The following is an 18,396-nucleotide window of genomic DNA, read 5'->3' on the forward strand; positions in this document are numbered from 1 at the left end:
TACTGTGTTTGTTCATGTGCCGGCAATCTATAATTAACTGAATAATGTTTGGATTTTCTCATGATAGTTTTTCTATAATTTTTTTTGAACATTTGTTCACTGAACGTTTCATGTGCTACGCCTAAACCTTTCTGTGACTTGCAAGGTACACGTGCTTTCCACAAGAACTATGGCACTGCAACTGCTGCTTTTCCTTATCCCCTGTTGGTCGGTCAGATAGAGAAAATACAGCTGAAAGAATGTATGTTTCAGGACATGTAACAATATCACAATGCCAAAATTATGAGAAAAAGTCTTGCATTCAAAATTATACTTGATTATAGAAGTCACATGCTCATTATTGGAAAACACCCTTCCATTGTTCTGCATTGATAGGTTGCAGCATTATAATGTTCTAGTTTTAACCAAATGTCTTGGTTATTTCACCAACATCACACTTTTCACATCGGTCACGATTTCTATTTAAAAGTAGAATTATAGCGTGGTATTAAATGGAAATAGATGAAGTTGAAGTATCTCAAAACTAAACGGAACAATTTAATTAAATGTAATGAAATATTTTGTATGGCCTTTGGATCCGTTCTGGTGGTGGTCTTACAGAGTGGCCCAATTCCGATCCTCTCTCCCTACCCACTGTCACTCCATTTGCACGTTCGTTAGAACGGTCCGCCACAAGTGGGTTATAAAGCCCTCCAACACAGAGTCTGCATCGATGCAGACTTGAAAACAGACAATAGACCACACTCTCAGACGAGTGCAGCATCGTTTTGAGTCCGGGATAGATGAAATGTCATATACCTACTAATGTGAATTCCGTGACTATTTACAATGGTCAAAAGTCATAAATTACTTCAAACAGACCATTGATAGACTGTTTTCATGCACACATGACGAAATTAGATGCTGCATTGTATTTTGGAATGAATGTGGCGATGTGTACCAGAAAAAATAGGAAGAGTTCTTTTTCTTTTTCTTTTTTTTTTGACTTGATATTTGTAAATTAAACTGTTGAGAAAATAAGCATATGATTAGATTAAGACGGCAAAAAAAAAATGTTCACCAAAAAGGAAAATGCGGCCAAAGAAGCATAGAAGTGAATTTTTTTTTAATACAATTAATCATTTTCCTTTCACAAGCTTACTATGCAATGAATGTGATGGGGGCCATGTCACTGCCCACACACCTACATCTTTGTCAATGCTGTGTATAAGATTATCTTTTAGATAAATATTGATTTAATCACAATTTCTTTCTGAAGTATTTTGGGTAACAATGAACTTCCTGTTTCCATCGGAGAAAGGTGAGGGCGTCCCATTGTTATACCTCCCCCTTAATGAAGAGACCCTCCACAGCCGCGAGTGTGACACTACACGAAGTTACTCTCCGACTCTGAGTGGGAGTGTGTAGGGATGGTAGGGGCCGGATTGGAATTGGGCCAATATTACTTTATCATGTAAAGCTCTCTCCGATTGGCCGAATGTGTACATGACGACTTCCGGTGAAATGGAGCACAAGATTTGAATTTCTCCGTCAGCTCCGTCTTCCACCTCTGCTTCCTATTTTCCACAACAGAAGCGCGTTCGGTAATCACATTTCAAGTTATATATTTTTGAGCGATAACATCATAAATGTAATTCAAACTTAACCGCTTATAAAAAGTCAGCGTCCACAGTCAGAAGATAATGTTAGCTAGCAACGTGCTAGTAATTCCACTAACCTAGCTACAGTAAGCTATGTCGGTTGTGTTTATAAATTATTTTTACACCAAATGGAGAAAAAAAAGAACATTTTAATAGTTAGCCAGCCTTACTTTGTGGCTTGTAAATCATATGGTTGATGTTAGTGCTGTACTTTAATTGTTAAATGACTCATGCTCGTGTGTTTACTGTTTTCGCAGACTAGAGGACACTATGAATGATGATACTCGCAAATTGTTTGAAAACGTTGCTAAAAAGATGGGCTGGATGGATGAGGGACTGGACGCAGCAGCAGAGAGGGTTTGTTGCAGACTTCAACCTATAAACAGAAAGAAAAGAAAAACACTTCTTTTTCTTCTAATTTAATAACCTCTAAAGTAGCGTAAAAAATGATTTATCTTCAGGTTACTGGGAGAATAATTCACACACATATATTTGAATGTAACTAGAGGTGCCACAGTTATTTATTCAACTGACAGATAATTAAACTGTAGTTTTGATAGTTACTTGCTGTAGTCGTTTTTCGACCAAAAACATTTGCTTTTTCCACATTCTTAAATGTGAGGCTTTTATGTCTCTACCATACATTATAGTAAACTCAATATATTTGGGTTAGTTGAATAAAACTAGTAATTTGAATACATCACCTTTTGTTTTCTTACATTTCATCAACAAAAAGAGGAATAATAAAGAAAATAACCAACAGATTGATCAATAATGAAAATAATTGTTTGTTGCAGCCCTATTTAAATGCTCTTAAATATGTCTGATTATGTAAGTCATAATGTCTGTCTGTCTGTCTTTATTTTTTCTAGCTGCGAATCGAAATTGGCAAAACTCGTCGTTTTGCCACAAGTGTTCATCAGGTGATGGATCCAACCTCTTTGCCTATCCAGCTTGGCCTCTCTGAAAGTGAAGAAGATCAGGAGAAGGAGAACAAGTGCTCCATGGGCAATAATTACAGGAACAAGTCTTTGACTGATTCCAGTGATGAAAATTTTGACCAGTGTGCGTGAGTTAAATTGTATAAATATTGTTAAATTGTGTGAGTCAGTTTGCACATACGCTTATTTGTTCATTTGACCTTTTTATTCCTCAGTTCTTGTGGGAACGGCTTCATTGAAAGCTAAACCTGCCACTTCAAAAATATGTAGCTCTGCAAAGAAATACAGGTGAGAAAATGTAGCTCAATGAAAGTGTTTTCATAAAGCAAAATCTTTGTCTTGTTTCTGATTACAGTTTTACCTCTAATTTGTCTCAACAAGGTTTGGGGCATTGCAGTCTACCTCCTAACCCACTGCTCTCCTTTCTAGTTCAAATGTTCTTGTGGTGAGCTCAGATGATGAGGGCAGTTTTGAGACATGTAAGTGGCCTTTTTCTGTTGTGTACTGTTGTCACTATTTGTAAACAATTACAATAAATGAGTCAAAATCTAATAACAGAAATATGATGAGGAAAATATTTTTATATTGTGGATTACACTTGACTTAATCCATCGTTTTGCATATTTAAGTTCTGCAACGAGTGAAAACCCCTAATGCCAAGCCTAAGAAAATATCAGAGAGCAGGAGTGAAGACAGGTAGGTTTGCGTTATATTTTTTCCTTTAAATGCATTGTCACTGTCCTGAAAACTTGTTTTTAAGAATATCTGTTTTACCTGTTTTTATCTTTAAAGCCTCAAAAACTTCATAGTGGATGACTACTCATCAGATGATGTCTTTATTCAGCCAAAATCATCACATAAAGGTATGACCTTTGAATGACTGTTGGTACTGACGAAAATAAACATAGAACTAAATGTGTGTAATGATGATTGTTTTGTTTCCCCTGTTTTGCAGTGCCTAAGAAGAGCAATACTCCAGCAGCCCAGCATCCACGGAGGAGACCACTGTCTCAGTGTGACTCCCCAGTCTTTGTTAGTGACAGTGATGATGACGATGATGGTAATATTGTGATCAAGAGCAGTTGGAGAACTCGTCAGTCGCGACCAAAAGCCCCGCCAAAAGCTAATAAGAATAATGCTCTGCTGTCTGATAAAGATGACAGTTCGCCATCACTCCCTTTGCCTCCAGTCCCATCTCCTTTTTCTCTTCCTCCCCTCAAAACTCCAACGTCACTGACCTCTCCCAAGCGTACTTCTTCAGCACCATCTAAGCTGGATGAATCAGCCAGTTCTGAGGAGGAGTTCACATCCCTGCTGGATAGACTGAAAAAGAAAAACAAATTCACTAGCACTTCATTCTCACCTAAGAACACCAAAGGTAACTGCTTCATTTTTATTGTCACCAACACTTCCAGTAGTCTCTTGCTTTAATTTTCACCTAGTTTTGAGGCTGCTATATCTTGTTTTTAAATCTAGATACCAGTAAGGAGCCTCCTGCGGTAGTTCCTCCTGTAAAGGTACTCACAACACCAGCTTCGAAATCATCAGGTGGAACACCTCTGCATGTGAAAACCCCAGGGAAATCCACCATCTTGAAGCCCATAGTCAGTCAGACAGAGCCCAGACACGGTCCCACCAGCAGGTACATCTGCTGACCGAATTTTATGGACAGCCTTGAATGTTCCAACAAACATTTCAACAATTGTAATGTTTTTTTGCCTTGAGCAACATTTCTGTTTGTCACTAACTCAGTTTGATGTTTGTTTTTATTTCACCCTGTTCGTTCTCTTCTAGGGTAGCGTTGTGTAAGACCCCTGGGTGCTTCTTGGAGTCACTTTCAAACCCTGGCTCCAGCTATGGCCGCAATTTTAAGCAAAACAAGGAAGACCTCACCAATAAGCTCTACCAGCTCTACAATATCAGTGTCTTTGACAGTAAGGTGATGACCAACAATTGCCCTTGTTTCATTTATATATTTTTAGAAATATCATCCAAATTGAATTGTATACTTTATAAATATTTTACATTGTTCACTTGCTTTAACATATGTTATGTTTTCTTTTTCCTTGTCTGACATTACTTTTCTAGCTCCCTGTCAATATGTCAGTGACCTGGAATAAGAAGATGCGGAAGACAGCCGGTTTCTGTATCTCAGGGCAAGAGCGAGGTGGAGGGAGCCGCTACGCCCGCATTGAACTGTCAGAGAAAGTCTGCGATTCTGCAGGTAATGCTCTAGTAAGCCAGAAAGACTCAACTAATAAATGGTGCCTGCTTGATTGTTCCTGAATGTACAAATGTATATATTTGATTAAATCTCTTATTTTATTGTCCCTCCCTTCTAGATCGCCTCAGGGACACACTGATTCATGAGATGTGTCACGCTGCTACCTGGCTCATTCATGGTGTAAGGGACGGGCATGGGAGCATCTGGAAGTTTTATGCTCGAAAGTCCACAGTGGTGCATCCTGAGCTGCCCATGGTCAGTCGCTGCCACAGTTATGACATCAAGTACAAATTCCAGTATCAGTGCAGCCGCTGCCAGAATACGTAAGTCTGACTAAATTCAACTATCAACCTCATATCATCTTTATTACTATTATTCGTCTTGGATTTTACAGAATTGTGTTTTCATTTTTACTGGGAAATATTCCTAACACTTGACTCTTACCATGATTCCTCACAGTATTGGGCGTCATTCCAAGTCACTGGACACGCAGAGGTTCATGTGTGCCCTCTGCAAAGGTCAACTCGTCTTACTGACTCCCTCCAAGCCACGTGCTCCCACACCTTTTGCCAACTTCGTCAAAGAGAATTATGGGACTGTTCGACAGGAGCTAGCAGGACAAAGGCACGCGGACGTGATGCGTAAGCTTAGTGCAGACTTTGCCTCCAAGACTAAACTCAGTTAAAGCTGAGATCTTGCTTGTAGCTGTACTTAAAGCTGTGAACTGAGCTGCACAACCACAGGAAACCTGTTCAAATACTCAAATACCTCAGTGAACAAGTCTTGCGTCAGTGAGCAGCTGTGAATATTAAATCTATTTTTATGTTTTCTGTTATTTCTGTATTTGTCAGTATGTGTTCAAAGACTGGACCTGCTGTAACAGGGAGCCTAAGCAGTAAGTTTGTGTTCTTGAGTGTGTTTTTATGTAGTGTATTGTGTAGATGAGGCAGTGTCAATGAAATTCATACCACCTGCTGTCTTTGGTATTGAATATATTCTGGAGATCAGTATGATTAGATCCATATGTTTTGAAATATTTGACTGGTTTGACAATAAAGTTTAAAATGTGACTTTACATTAAATGAATCCTTGACATCTTTTATACATGTATATTTATATATGAACAGTTAAAAGTTGTGTGACAAGAAAACTATTCCAGACTAATTTTGTCTCATATTAGCCAAAAATTATTTTTAGTTACTGCAGTTATTTTTTTATGATTGGAACAGAAAATATTACAGTTTTTGTAAATTAGTCTTAACCATTAATCATATAATTTCAGGTATGTTAATCCAGTGTCAATCCCTTGGGTTTACAGGGTTCATACTTGCATGTATTGGTCAATTAATCTTAAATTACACACCTTAAATCATATAAAGTTAAGTCTTAGTATTTTCTGCTACACGCTCCCACACAAAGGGAATGTTTGGATGACTATTTTTTTAGTCCAGGTATGGTGCATCCTTTGAAATATTTTGCATAAATATAGCAGTGTGTGGGTGAAAGAGGGTGGTGTTATGTTTTCCATGACTGTGCCTATGCTATCAGGCAAATATTGACAGGTAGAATTCAGTTCTGTACAAATGTGTTAATGCCGTCCCTGACTTTTGTATAAATAAGCAAATGCAATCCCGATAACAAACACTAGCTGTTGACACATCACTGTCCACAGGGATGAGGTTTTAGGCCTGAGGTCTTGACACGTTGACATGGTGAAGCTGAGTAAATGTGCTGCTGGCACATAAAAGGAAGATGCAATTGAAATCAGCCATCATAATGAAACAGGTCTGACCATCTGTCTGCTGTACCATGGTGTGTTGGGAATTCTCAACAGAGAAGAGCAACTTTGAAACAGATGTGACGGTGTGTATTACAAGTTATTCTATATCATTTGACATGAGGTGAGAGTATTTCTAGTTATTTGAAAATAGCTCTGTGCTAAAGACTTGTATTGTTTTAATAGGAAACAAGACTATCAGGGCGGCAGATCAAAGGGAGCTTTGTGTCATGGATGTCCACTGCAATGTGACAATACTAGAGACCCAGATGCAGATCAACTCAACCATCTTCCACTTGGTTAAGATGGTCAGCATGTGCGTGAGCTACACCCTGAACGTCATTCTCAGTCTTCCTTTACTCTTGGTCATCACACGCCCCCCATCCCTCCTCAGGCACACTCGCTTCCTGCTCCTCACACACCTCCTCTTGTGTGACAACCTCCAAGTAGGTTTAGACTTTGTTTGTCCAAATCCCATTGCAATCAGCTTTTAAGATAATAGGTAAGAAGAATGTCTATAGTTTTTTTATGCTGTGAGAACCATGTGTCCCTTGAGTTAAATGACCGTCTTTACCATTTCAGCAGCTCCTCTGGACCGTCAAAGCAGTTCTTTTAAGATCCAGAGAAGGTATACCTGTGGCCCACTGTCTGATCTTCTGTGCTGCTATCCAGGCCTGCTCATTGGTTTGTCATTTGTTGATTACACTTGTGCAATCCATTTTTCTCTTTAGTCATACTGCGCTACTGTATGTTTCATGCACCAGTCTACATAGTAGTCATGAAATAAGTCAATTGATTATCCAAACACAAATGAATCAGCAATTATTTGTATAATCAATTGATTGTTTAAGTCATTTTGCAAGGCAAAAAGCCAAATATTTGTTTGTTCCATTATTGTAATTATTGTATAGGCTGGATCATGGATTTCATGTTTCCTCAGGTTATTATGGGATCAACTCTCCAAAGTGGAGTTTCAGAATTTCTTAATAGGATATTGCCAAATGTTACATGAAATAATTACTATATACTATATGAAGTAAAATTAGACCAAAGGGAAGCACAGTAAATTATAGTAAAGATAGGTATTTTTGAATTGCTTTAACAACTTACTTTACATTAAAATGGCCACAGTATGGCCACGTTGTAGTTTGTAATCGTGTATTCATGCTCTGGTCTCCCTGCGCTGACAACCAAAACGGAAAGCAACATCTCACTTTTATGTCTTCACTTATTGCACAGGTGGACCTCTTACTGAGCACCGCCCTGGCTGTGGACCGATTTGTAGCTGTCAAGTGGCCCCTGTGCTATGAATTCCTGATGTGTCCTCAAAGGAGACGAGTAATAGTTGCAGCCATATGGATCTTATCAGTTGTGCTCAGCGGTGTAGGTTTATGCATCAGCCTCAGCACAATCCAGGTGAATTTTTCCTTTCCTCACTGTCGACCTCACACCCTGCCTGTCAGGGACATCAGCTATGCTACTTTACTGCACCGTGGGAACTGCTGTGGTGGTGCCTCTCTGCTCTCTGACCATCCTGGGATGCTTCTGCCTGCTCTGCTGGGACATGCATGCAGGGCTACTCTGCACCAAGAGGGCTTCTGTGACCCTGACCCTCCAGGCTGCTCAGACTCTTCTCTTTTCAGTTCCTCTGATCATGGACAGCTACCTGATCCCTGGCTTCCTGCACAGCGATACTCTTGATTTAGCAGCAACCATCACTTTCAACCTGGGGGTGTCACTCATCCCATTAGTATATGGATACCGCTCACGAGAGCTGCAGCAGAGGATATGAGAGGCTGCACACAGGAACAAAGTCATCAACCAGAATTGGTCATAAAGTCTGATGAGAATTCATTTGTGGAGCTGCTATTTATAAAACTGAACCGGTTTTACCTGTACTGCCTGAATATCTTCCTGTTCAGCACAGAAGATCTTTGCACATGTATTGTGCCACGCTTAAACTTCATTGTTTGAAAAAGTATGGTTGGATAGCTGAGTCAATATGCTAAGGTCAGGTAATACCATCTTCCTGTAATTCATTTGTATTTCAAAGGTAAACAACATGTGTTATATTGGCAGCAGTAGAATCAGAAAAATCAGAGTAGAAACAGAATCAAGCTGTTCAAACACTGATAACTATTGCACACATACGAGATGCTTCTGATAAATAGAAATAAGAGTCAGGACAAACTGCTTCAAGATATTTAATTTGTATCTTAAACTGTAATATGCTGTATATCTACTTATTAATTCACCATATATATCATACAAAACGTTCAAGAATACAGAGTAAATATACACAACAGAAGGATAAATACTCGATGCTACAAGAAAAATACATCAACAATCAAGCATATTTGAAAGGGAATGAGACTTGTGGGGAAGGTGTGTGGGTCAGAGAGGGCGGGCGGCTTCCCTGATTGTGATGGTCACCCCTTTAAGAGGCACAGGCACAAATCCACAGGTAGCACTGAGGTGAGACAGCACTCCCCCAGTCATCAGCGCTTAACCAACTGCTCACATTACAAACAAGAAAAGATGAAACACCGGAGTTGCCGTATAAATCAAGCATCCTACAGATGGATGAAACTTAATGCACGCACTGTGTTTTCAGTCAAAGCATTGGAATGTACTGTGTTTGTTACCGTATTGAGGCAGGCACTGAGAATCTCTTGACAAAAAATAACGGACATATTATCGTTAATATTATCAAAGTATGCAGCATTTCAAACAAGAAAGAGAGTGTTCTCTTTGTTTTTGGCAAATGTAATGTAGATAATCATGTAAATCAAGGGAGGATGGATCAATGGTTCAAGTCGTTCATTGAAGTCTGTGACAGTTAAACCTTTTTAAGCGAAAATGGCATGACGTAACAATAAGGAAAGGGAAATTCTGAGATAGAACTAGATATATGAGCAGCATCACATGTAAAAACCACCACTGGTCCTCTCGACACTGTATCACCGACCCTTATGTCATGCATCTCCTTCAGTACAGGCAGGTTTTCTTCATAATGCGCAGGAACTCCTGCTGGTTGACTTCTCCGTCTCCATCCCTGTCTGCTTCATCTATCATTTCCTTCGCAAACACACAGCAGAAGAGGAAATGAAAAGAAGACTGGAGGGATGCAGCAAGCAAATGAAGCTAGTTTGACTGTATTCATCAGCAAATGTTCTGTTGACATTATTCAAAATCACGGTCACAACCCTCGGCTTTGTAAACACAACCAGTAGTCTGCTTTTATTAGGCAGGAGTTAGTGTTCATATGCGAGAATGTTGTTTATTACATAATTATGTGCTTTACCTGCAGCTCTTCGTCTGTCAGGTTCTCGCCAAGCTCTTTGGCTACTCTCTTCAGATTCTTGAAGGAGATCTTGCCTGTCTCGTCATCGTCAAACAGGCGGAAGGCTTTCAGGATCTCCTCTTTGGAGTCCTTCTCAGCCTGGAGACAAGAGAATGACCGGATCAGAAACTGTGGCCAGAGTTTGTGTACGCCAATGAAAGGCAATACAAGACAATCTAAATGGCGCTGACAAGATGGAGTGCAGGTTCAAATTCAACACTGTTGGGAGTTGCATGCAACGGAAATGAATAAACAGTATAGATATCTACCATTTTCTGTGTCATGACAGTAAGGAAGTCGCCAAAGGAGATCTTCCCCGTGCCATCCTTATCCACCTCACCAGTCATCTTCTTGATCTCCTCTTTCTTCGGTTCGAACCCCAGAGCTCTCATCGCGACCTGATACAGACACACACACAGGAAAATGTTTCTTTCCGCCTGACACAGGTTAGTTGTGACCAGTGTTTGAGCCCGTCTTCTTCTTTTTTTAGTTTTTACCTTGAGCTCTTTGACATCAATGTATCCTGAACCATCTGTGTCAAACAGCTCAAAGGCCTCCCTAATTTCCTGCTTCTGCTCCTCTGTCAGCTCCGGTTTGGGGGCTGTCTTCTTGCGAGGAGGGGGCACTGGACCCTGCAGGGATGGTCTCTTGGCACTGGTCGCCTGATGGAGACACAGGAAGAGGAAAAAGATTAAGATAAAAAAAATTCTATGATAATATCAGAATCAGAGAGGATTCTGGGTGAAAATTGGCATTTCCCCAGACCTATCACCCACATGAATAAGGAACTATTTAAATATCCTTCACCTGTGGCAACACGCTAACATATATTGAGATTATTATTACAGCATGAGATATTTTCGCTCACCATCAGTTGCCGTGTACTTGATTGACAAAGAGGAACCGCAGATCTATTCAGCATTCAATGTTTTCCTCTGGGCTAGGAAGCCTCCCTATCATTTAGGGAGGAGGAGATCATCAAACGGTTTCTGCTTTACATTCAGTCACTCGCATTTACCGCTCAACCACACTGAATGTATGATAGTCTCGTATTCGACAAAACCTGCTGTGTATTTCGCGGGAAAAGCTGCCAAAATGTGGAGAAAATAAACGTCTATAGCTAATAGCAGCATGCACAGGTTCAGCTGCCCGATGGAGTAAAGATGTTTGATTTCTTCACCCCTTCTGCCAGGACACAAGTGCGTCGTCTCGTGACCGCTGACGCGTCAAACAAGGACACAAACAGGCACAAATTGGAGTAAAAATCGAACGCACCGGTCGGGCAAAAAGATGATTGGTTGCTGTAAATCACGGGGCACAAGGCACGATCAGAAAATTCAGAGCTGTAGAGGATGAAGTTAAACCTCCTTGGGATTTCCCACAGGAATATAAAATAGTGGAAGAGCATATGGAGAATGGGAAACATTTATATGCAAATTATATCCTATTATATACTGTATGATTTAAATGGTGCTCCTGCTACTCTGAAATTACCTCAATACACCCTCTAGTGTCAGCAGATCATAGATATATTATTAAAGCTTATTCTAATAGAATAGATGATAATAATAATAATAATATAGAGAATAATATGATAAAAAAGGAATGGCTAATGGAATATAATAAAAAGATTTTAAAAAATGTAATAGTTTTACAATATAGTTCTTATATGCATCAGACAATGCCTCTGTTGCTGAAGAGGGCCATTATCACCTCTGAGGAAAGCATATTATTATTATTATCATTATTATAAGGATCCACAGTACAACAGACACACTCCGTGACACAAGAATGGCTGCTGAAGTTTCAAATATGTTCTGAAATATTCAGTGGCCACCTGTACAATACAACAGTCCAATAGAACCACTCTGCCATAAATTCCATTTTTCAAAGTTTATGCATTTTTCTTTTTATTCTGACATTGTCAAGCAGGTGATAATTCCATTTTACAGTACTTCACTTGTCCAACCGTTTTTACATGCACCAAGGGACAAAATGTTTAAAACACCTCCTAATGCTCTCCAATGCACACCAGCACCCACTATCACATTAATATTAAACATAAAACAGAATTATCATCTGTCAAACTAAATGTGTGTGTTTAATAAAGTGGCCAGGAATTATATCCTATAGCGGTTCCTTTTATTTTGCTATTACCCTTTACTCACTATAGTTTTCTTTTCATCTATTATAACGTTTCTCCCATTTGCACTAGTGTATAAGTCAGATATCTGATTTATAATCCGACATTTGATGTTTTATCATAACAAGAAAAAACGACATATGAGGAGAAAAAAATCATTAAAAAATACCATCAGTGAAGCCAATGGATAAATCAGCAGTTCAAGGGGCGTGGTCTTTTAACTATGAGGCGTATTGTGATCCCGGTTTGTGATCCACTATAGGTTTAAATTGTGGCGTTCTTTGACGTATTTTAAACACCATTGGCTGTTGGCAAACGTCCCCTTTGTGCTCAGCGTCAGCTCCACCAATCACAGAGCTGATCTCACTCAGCTGATTCACACAGCTCACGGTTTGTACGCGGGGGTAGTTGCACGCTTCGTCTGCAGGTAAGTTTAACTGTGAATAACGGTGTATCGTATTTGTGCTTCTTCAGTGAAAAGTCGACACATATGTGCTCTGTGTGTTGGTTATCTAGGAGCACTCTTCTTCACTGACTGCTCTGCTTGTCAGGAAAACCGTCCTCTCCAAAGTGCCTGTCTGTTTTCGCTGTCTTCGCTCACCTGTTGGTCACTTTTCACTCATCATGGCCACGCGTGTCCGACCGGTGAGTTATGATAAAAGTTGTGGATTCAGAAAGTTGTGTTTTAACCATCTCCAGATACTGTAGTGCTGTTGGTTTGGCTACAACGTATCACTGCGTGTCGTGCAGAGCAGTAAGCGGTGTGCAGTCATCGGCGGCTCTGGTTTCCTGGGCAGACACCTGGTGGAGAAGCTGCTGGACAGAGGCTACTCCGTTTCTGTGTTCGACATCCGTCAGAGCTACGAGCTGCCCGGTGTCACCTTTCACCAGGGAGACCTCTGCGACAAACAGGTAAGGGCTGTCCTCTCAGCCGCTGGACTGCTGTGAGACTTGACTCCCCATTGAAGTGGCCTGACTTAACAGAATCAAATACATTCAAGTCTTGAGCACATTAAAAGTGCTTGATGTTAGCTAAAACACACTGTTGACTCAGCTTTGAAAAGCAAATGCTGTGTCACTTTATGGCTCAGACATCTGTTATACCAGCAGTTTATAAATGAACACATCTTTGGCCTGGAGCAGTGACTCTTTAGATGCCGCTGTCAGTAGCTGTGAGGTTTCTGTGTTGTTCTGCTGCAGACTCTGCTGCCAGCTCTGGGGGATGTGTCCCTGGTCTTCCACTGTGCCTCCCCAGCCCCCGGGAGTGATAACCGTGCACTGTTTGAGAGCGTCAACATTCAGGGCACACGCACCGTTATTCAGGCCTGCATCGAGGCTGGAGTACAGGTGAGGCAGCCAGACGATGAGAGACTTGGCTTTCCCTTTGTTTATGCACACGACTGTTCGGTGTTTAAGGATGAGAAAAAAAGCGTTTACACTCAATGTGTTTGCCAGAAATTGGTCCTGACCAGCAGTGCCAGTGTGGTGTTTGAAGGGACAGACATTAAGAATGGGAGAGAGGACCTACCGTATGCCAAGAAGCCCATCGACTACTACACAGAGACCAAGATTGAACAGGAGAAGGTAGGAGAGTGGTGATTTTGAACTTGAGTTTTATTGGTTTCATCAGTGTGGCCCAGTAACTCACAGTGTGATGTGCTGATCTCAGCTGCTGCTGGAGCACGATCCAGCTCCTCATGATTTGGAAAGAAATAAGTGATTTTTAATTGAATTAATTGGTGTAATTTGAGTAGTTTTTAAATTCTCTCCCTCAGATGAATATACATTTTTATTTTCAACAAGTACTTTTATTTTCATCAGCATCCCACAACAATTTAATATTAACTTCAGCAGTAGTGGGTACCTGGACTTCCTTTGTTATTTGCATGTCATCTGCCATATTCTGTCTTTGTTTTAGTTGGTCCTCGAGGCTTGTGACAAGAAGAAGGGTTTCCTAACTGTTGCCATCCGGCCTCATGGCATCTTTGGCCCTCGGGACCCACAGCTGGTTCCTATCCTGGTGGATACGGCTCGCAGGGGCAAGATGAAGTTCATCATTGGGTAATCATTGGGAATCATCGATTCATCGCATTGATGCCAATTCACCAGTTTTACTCATTAATAGAACTATAATGAACTGCTCTCGCCTCTTTAAAAGGAAAATGTGTGACTTATTGGAGTCAGTTTAAGTGAAACTAACATCAGTCCGGTTCTGTTTTGGCTTCCTAGACATAAACACAGAGCTTGATTTAAAAACCTGTTTATTGTGTAAACCTAAAACACTGACATGAAGTGCTGCACACAAATAATCTATCAACCCCCTGTGATGGCAGCTGTGTTTTTCCACTGGCACAAAGACCAAATTTTTTGCACAATTATTGGGAACTTGTTTTACCGGATGAAATCTAAAACCTTGACTCATATTGGTTGTTTTAAGATTTTATCTGCATGTATTTATGTCCTTTCACTGTGGGTGAAAACACTGGGTTCTGACATCTTCCTAGCTCTAAAATCTACTTCTAAACTCTTCATTCACACACTCTTACCAGCCTACCCACTTCTACCCTGCCTTTTGAAAAGCTGGAATCAATAGTGAGGTAGTCATTCAACCGATAGACTGTCGTACCGCTGTGCTGAGGGACAGCTGATTCTTGTTTCCTACGTCCTCTGTGCTCAATGGTATTTCTCTTTTATTTCATTTACCGCAGTGATGGAACCAACCTGGTAGATTTCACCTTTGTGGAGAATGTAGTTCACGGACACATCCTGGCTGCTGAACGCCTGAGGCCGGACTCGCCTTTATGTGGAAAAGTGAGTGAAAACACAATCAAAAAGCAGAGCCAACCTCATGGTACAGCTGGTTTCTGGATTCTGTCCATGAGATCCTGCTGCTAGTTACATATACACATGGGATACTGATGTGAAACTATGGCGGGGCAAATTGAATTTAATATTAATTTAATACTAATACTACTACTTCTAATAATAATGATAATAAGTTCACAACAAGCCAATTCAAACAAGTCAACTATTGTCTTGCCATTGGCAGAGGCATTAGTTACTGATGAGCACAACATTGTATATTTAGCCTTATATCCTCTGCTTCATTCTCAGCCATACCACATCACCAATGACGAGCCGGTTAGATTCTGGGACTTCATGTCTGACGTGTTAGTGGGGCTGGGATACGCCGCTCCGCGCTACCGACTCCCCTACACCCTTGTGTACGGACTGGCCCTGCTCCTGTGGCTGCTGGCCCTGATCCTGCGTCCTCTAGTGTCCTTCAAACCCACTTTTACTCCAATGAGAGTGGCTCTGGCCGGAACCCACCACTACTACAGCTGTGAACGTGCCAAGCAGGACATGGGCTACAAGCCGGTAGTCAGTCTGAAGGAGGGCATCGCGCGCACGGTTGAGAGCTACCCTCATCTCAGACGAGGGGCTTGACGGCAGCGTGGAGATGAAGACTGTAGAGATGTGTAATGCTGTGGATGTTAGTACAGTTATGCTCATGGTGAGAATGAAGTGATGATGTCACGTCAAATGGACGTATCAAACATGAGCGGAGAGACAGTTTATCTTTATCCAAACCTCACAACGTGAAGCATTTGTTTGCCCTTTCCACGTTTGTGTGTGATTTTCGCCAGCAGATGGCAGCAGAAGATCCTGGCTTTGGTTAACATGTTGCAGTCTGATATTACATAAGTTTTAAAGCACTTAGTGAGCAGTTTATTTCAGCTTAAATATAGCGACCTTACACTGTGAAAACTACGAAGACTTACACATGTTCTATTTTCATGTTTCACCCATGTGCTGTACACACATTGACATGCTGCTGATACTGTATGTCAAATTGCCTTAATACATTCCACTAAATGATGATTCTCCTGATACAACTTGCATGAATATTATTGTTTACAAAGATAACTAGCTTTACATTATATGGCCAAAAGTATATGGAGGGGAATGTATTTTTTTTTTGTTTTGTTTGGGGCGGTTTTATTTAGCTGTAATGTAGTTTAATAAGCACCAGTTTGTATTGAGAGAATTGTTAATGTTACAACACACAGTGATTCTTCAGACAGTAATGCACTTCCAATTTGTGGCAACAGTTTGGGATAGGCCCTTTCTTGTTTCAACAACACACCCCAGCCCCATCCCCCGTCCCCATTCACAGTGCCACATAAATATAAACAGGGTTTCTTTGGACTTTATGTTGAAGAACCTGACTGGCCCTGCACACAGCCCTGACCCCAGCCCCATCCAAATCTTTAGGATGAATAAGAACGGCAACTGTGAGCCAGGCCTTATTGCTCAAAATCAGTGGCTGATCTTACCAAAGTACTAAAGGTTCCAAAATCTTGAGGAAGGCCTTCCTTAAAGATTGTGGGCTGTTACAGCAGCATATTACTGCCCACATTTTAAAGCACAAAGTTTGTCCAAAAACAACCCAAATACATACCCTTGCGTGCCCATATGTAAACGGAACAGTTTATGGTTGCTGTAATTATTCCTCCTGTCCAAAGGATATAAAAAGGGGTCCCTTTAATGTGATTCTAGTGTAACAGACAGTCCTCATTCTGTGTTAAAACTGGATCCTGAAGTTCAGCCAAAGCTAATATGAGGAAAAGAAAAAAGAGAATTTTGCACACAAAAAAACCCTGAAACCTTGGAGGATACACACTTGCCAAAATTGCATATTAACTCAGGCTAAACTTAAGAAGGGATTTTAACACAGAATGAGGGCAGTCTCTTATAATGGAATTATACGAATGCAGAATTAGAAGTTCTTTTGATGGCTCTGGGAGGGAAGAGTGACTATAGTGATCAATAACTTTTTCACATTTGCGCATGTGAGCATTATTTTAAGACAGATTTCACAAATGAGATGCCCAACAATCACACATGGGACTAGCCATAGTATTTTCAGAGATACATAATTCACACACATCTTTCCCGAGTTCCGAACACAATTTCTATCTGCACTCTGATACTGCAGTAACTCCGCCTCTCTGGTATTAGATACTATATATCATCACTATGGCATGTGTTTTTACAAGTTAAGCAAACTGCTAGAATAATATACAAGGACTGTCGTCAAAAACAATAATGGGATGGGCAATGGAAATGCATTGTCATCCACAATCCTTCTATGTCCATGTTTAATCTGCCATTTTGTCATTTTGATAATGACAAAGTTATAAAATGTTATGAACTTGTAGATATTATAGTGCCTCGTTTTCACAATATTTATGTTTAATGTATTAATTAACTGCTACGGAGACTTTCCTTTTTCTAGGTGAGGCATTTTTGTCATTCCCTGTCTTGGTGTGGTGGCAGTAAGGTGGAGTTTAAGCTCAGATACTTTGCATTCTCGTTTTAATTCTACGCCAGCAGCACCCAAATGATTCACTGCGAGAGTCTAGAGTCACCGGGCAAGGCCGTCAGACTGGTTTCGTGTTCCAGGGGAGAGAGGGAGAGGGATCCATGTAGATAATAGACTCGAGCGTTTACACTTGCCAGTGTGCTCACCAGAGTGAAACTTTGGCTCTCAGACTTGCTAATTTCCTCTTCCACCTACTCTCTGTGACATGTTGCGAAATCTATTCACACCCTTTTTCTGATTTGTAAGGGCTTTGTAAATGTATACGCAGCATGTGTGAGATTGTTTTTTCTGTACAGAAACAGTGGTAGGTTGATCCCCATGTTGTGTTTTCAAAGAGTGCACACCATGGACACACACACACACACAGTGCTCTTCAATGCCATTTGTCGAAGAAATTGCTGAACAATTCGCAGGAGCATAGACTCATCATTTTTCTTGACTTTCACTTGTACAAACACAGACAGTCACTTAGGCTGAGCAAACATTGTTTACCATAGACTTACATTTTTATTTTGTACCTGCATTATGTCTCACAAGAGGTTCAAATAAGTCATTTTTGACATTTACAAAACCCCTATTATGTGAGGAAATCAATTCTTTAAGACAACACACACACACACACACACACACACATATATATATATATTGTGGTTTGACTTTTCTTTTGTACAAAAACACTAATATAAAATTACAATTTTTCTAGAAAGTTATAATTAAAAAAAAATGCTTAGGTTGACCTGTATATTATTTTTTATTGGTGTGTGGACCACTCTTTCTGTTCCTTATCTCAGTTCAAGTTGTGTATGTTGTTTTCGATCCCAGTTGAATCATGCCTTTGCTTCCTGGGTGTCCCTACCCAGTGAGCATGAGAACAGAGTTCCCACCGGAGATGTCGCTGCAAGTTGCTTCATTTGTGTGTTCACCATGCTGTCGTCCTTCTCT

General features: G+C 40.5%; 3 protein-coding genes across 4 annotated transcripts; 2 read left to right on the forward strand and 1 right to left on the reverse strand.

Annotated features, from left to right (window-relative positions):
- Positions 1-44: 44 nt before the first annotated feature.
- Positions 45-5,870, forward strand: gcna (germ cell nuclear acidic peptidase). The gene is made up of 13 exons (XM_056382466.1): positions 45-1,583; positions 1,898-1,997; positions 2,513-2,705; positions 2,797-2,869; positions 3,011-3,060; positions 3,211-3,277; positions 3,374-3,444; positions 3,537-3,959; positions 4,058-4,223; positions 4,376-4,520; positions 4,670-4,805; positions 4,924-5,128; positions 5,265-5,870. Exons 2-13 carry the CDS (start codon positions 1,911-1,913, stop codon positions 5,488-5,490), a joined length of 1,842 nt encoding a protein of 613 aa, XP_056238441.1. The 5' UTR covers positions 45-1,583; positions 1,898-1,910; the 3' UTR covers positions 5,491-5,870.
- Positions 5,871-8,770: 2,900 nt separating this feature from the next.
- cetn2 (centrin, EF-hand protein, 2) lies at positions 8,771-11,096 on the reverse strand. Its single transcript, XM_056382062.1, has 5 exons — positions 10,794-11,096; positions 10,423-10,587; positions 10,195-10,323; positions 9,887-10,024; positions 8,771-9,660 (listed from the first exon to the last, which is right to left on the reverse strand). Exons 1-5 carry the CDS (start codon positions 10,845-10,847, stop codon positions 9,571-9,573), a joined length of 576 nt encoding a protein of 191 aa, XP_056238037.1. The 5' UTR covers positions 10,848-11,096; the 3' UTR covers positions 8,771-9,570.
- A 1,322-nt stretch (positions 11,097-12,418) lies between these two features.
- On the forward strand, positions 12,419-18,196 carry nsdhl (NAD(P) dependent steroid dehydrogenase-like). Of its 2 annotated transcripts, none has more exons than XM_056382870.1 (8): positions 12,419-12,495; positions 12,585-12,713; positions 12,819-12,980; positions 13,269-13,415; positions 13,524-13,652; positions 13,987-14,129; positions 14,777-14,879; positions 15,183-18,196. In XM_056382870.1, exons 2-8 carry the CDS (start codon positions 12,693-12,695, stop codon positions 15,513-15,515), a joined length of 1,038 nt encoding a protein of 345 aa, XP_056238845.1. In that variant the 5' UTR covers positions 12,419-12,495; positions 12,585-12,692; the 3' UTR covers positions 15,516-18,196. The 2 variants fall into 2 exon arrangements, with proteins under 2 accessions (XP_056238845.1, XP_056238846.1); XM_056382871.1 differs by having other exon boundaries at positions 12,442-12,495; positions 12,620-12,713.
- The last annotated feature ends 200 nt before the right edge of the window (positions 18,197-18,396 follow it).

Source organism: Seriola aureovittata, chromosome 8 (assembly GCF_021018895.1).
Source record: "Seriola aureovittata isolate HTS-2021-v1 ecotype China chromosome 8, ASM2101889v1, whole genome shotgun sequence".
In the NCBI taxonomy this organism is placed as follows: Eukaryota; Metazoa; Chordata; class Actinopteri; order Carangiformes; family Carangidae; genus Seriola; species Seriola aureovittata.

Excerpts from the sequence above, each read along its gene's own strand:
- gcna (XM_056382466.1), top strand. The coding sequence starts at position 1,911 with ATGAATGATGATACTCGCAAATTGTTTGAAAACGTTGCTAAAAAGATG. Across the intron at positions 2,706-2,796 it reads TGATGAAAATTTTGACCAGT|TTCTTGTGGGAACGGCTTCA; the intron begins GTGCGTGAGTTA and ends TTTATTCCTCAG. Across the intron at positions 3,278-3,373 it reads GAGAGCAGGAGTGAAGACAG|CCTCAAAAACTTCATAGTGG; the intron begins GTAGGTTTGCGT and ends TTATCTTTAAAG.
- cetn2 (XM_056382062.1), bottom strand. The coding sequence starts at position 10,847 with ATGCTGAATAGATCTGCGGTTCCTCTTTGTCAATCAAGTACACGGCAA. Across the intron at positions 10,588-10,793 it reads CAAGTACACGGCAACTGATG|GCGACCAGTGCCAAGAGACC; the intron begins GTGAGCGAAAAT and ends TGTCTCCATCAG. Across the intron at positions 9,661-9,886 it reads TGACAGACGAAGAGCTGCAG|GAAATGATAGATGAAGCAGA; the intron begins GTAAAGCACATA and ends GTGTTTGCGAAG.
- nsdhl (XM_056382870.1), top strand. The coding sequence starts at position 12,693 with ATGGCCACGCGTGTCCGACCG. Across the intron at positions 12,714-12,818 it reads TGGCCACGCGTGTCCGACCG|AGCAGTAAGCGGTGTGCAGT; the intron begins GTGAGTTATGAT and ends CGTGTCGTGCAG. Across the intron at positions 14,880-15,182 it reads ACTCGCCTTTATGTGGAAAA|CCATACCACATCACCAATGA; the intron begins GTGAGTGAAAAC and ends CTTCATTCTCAG.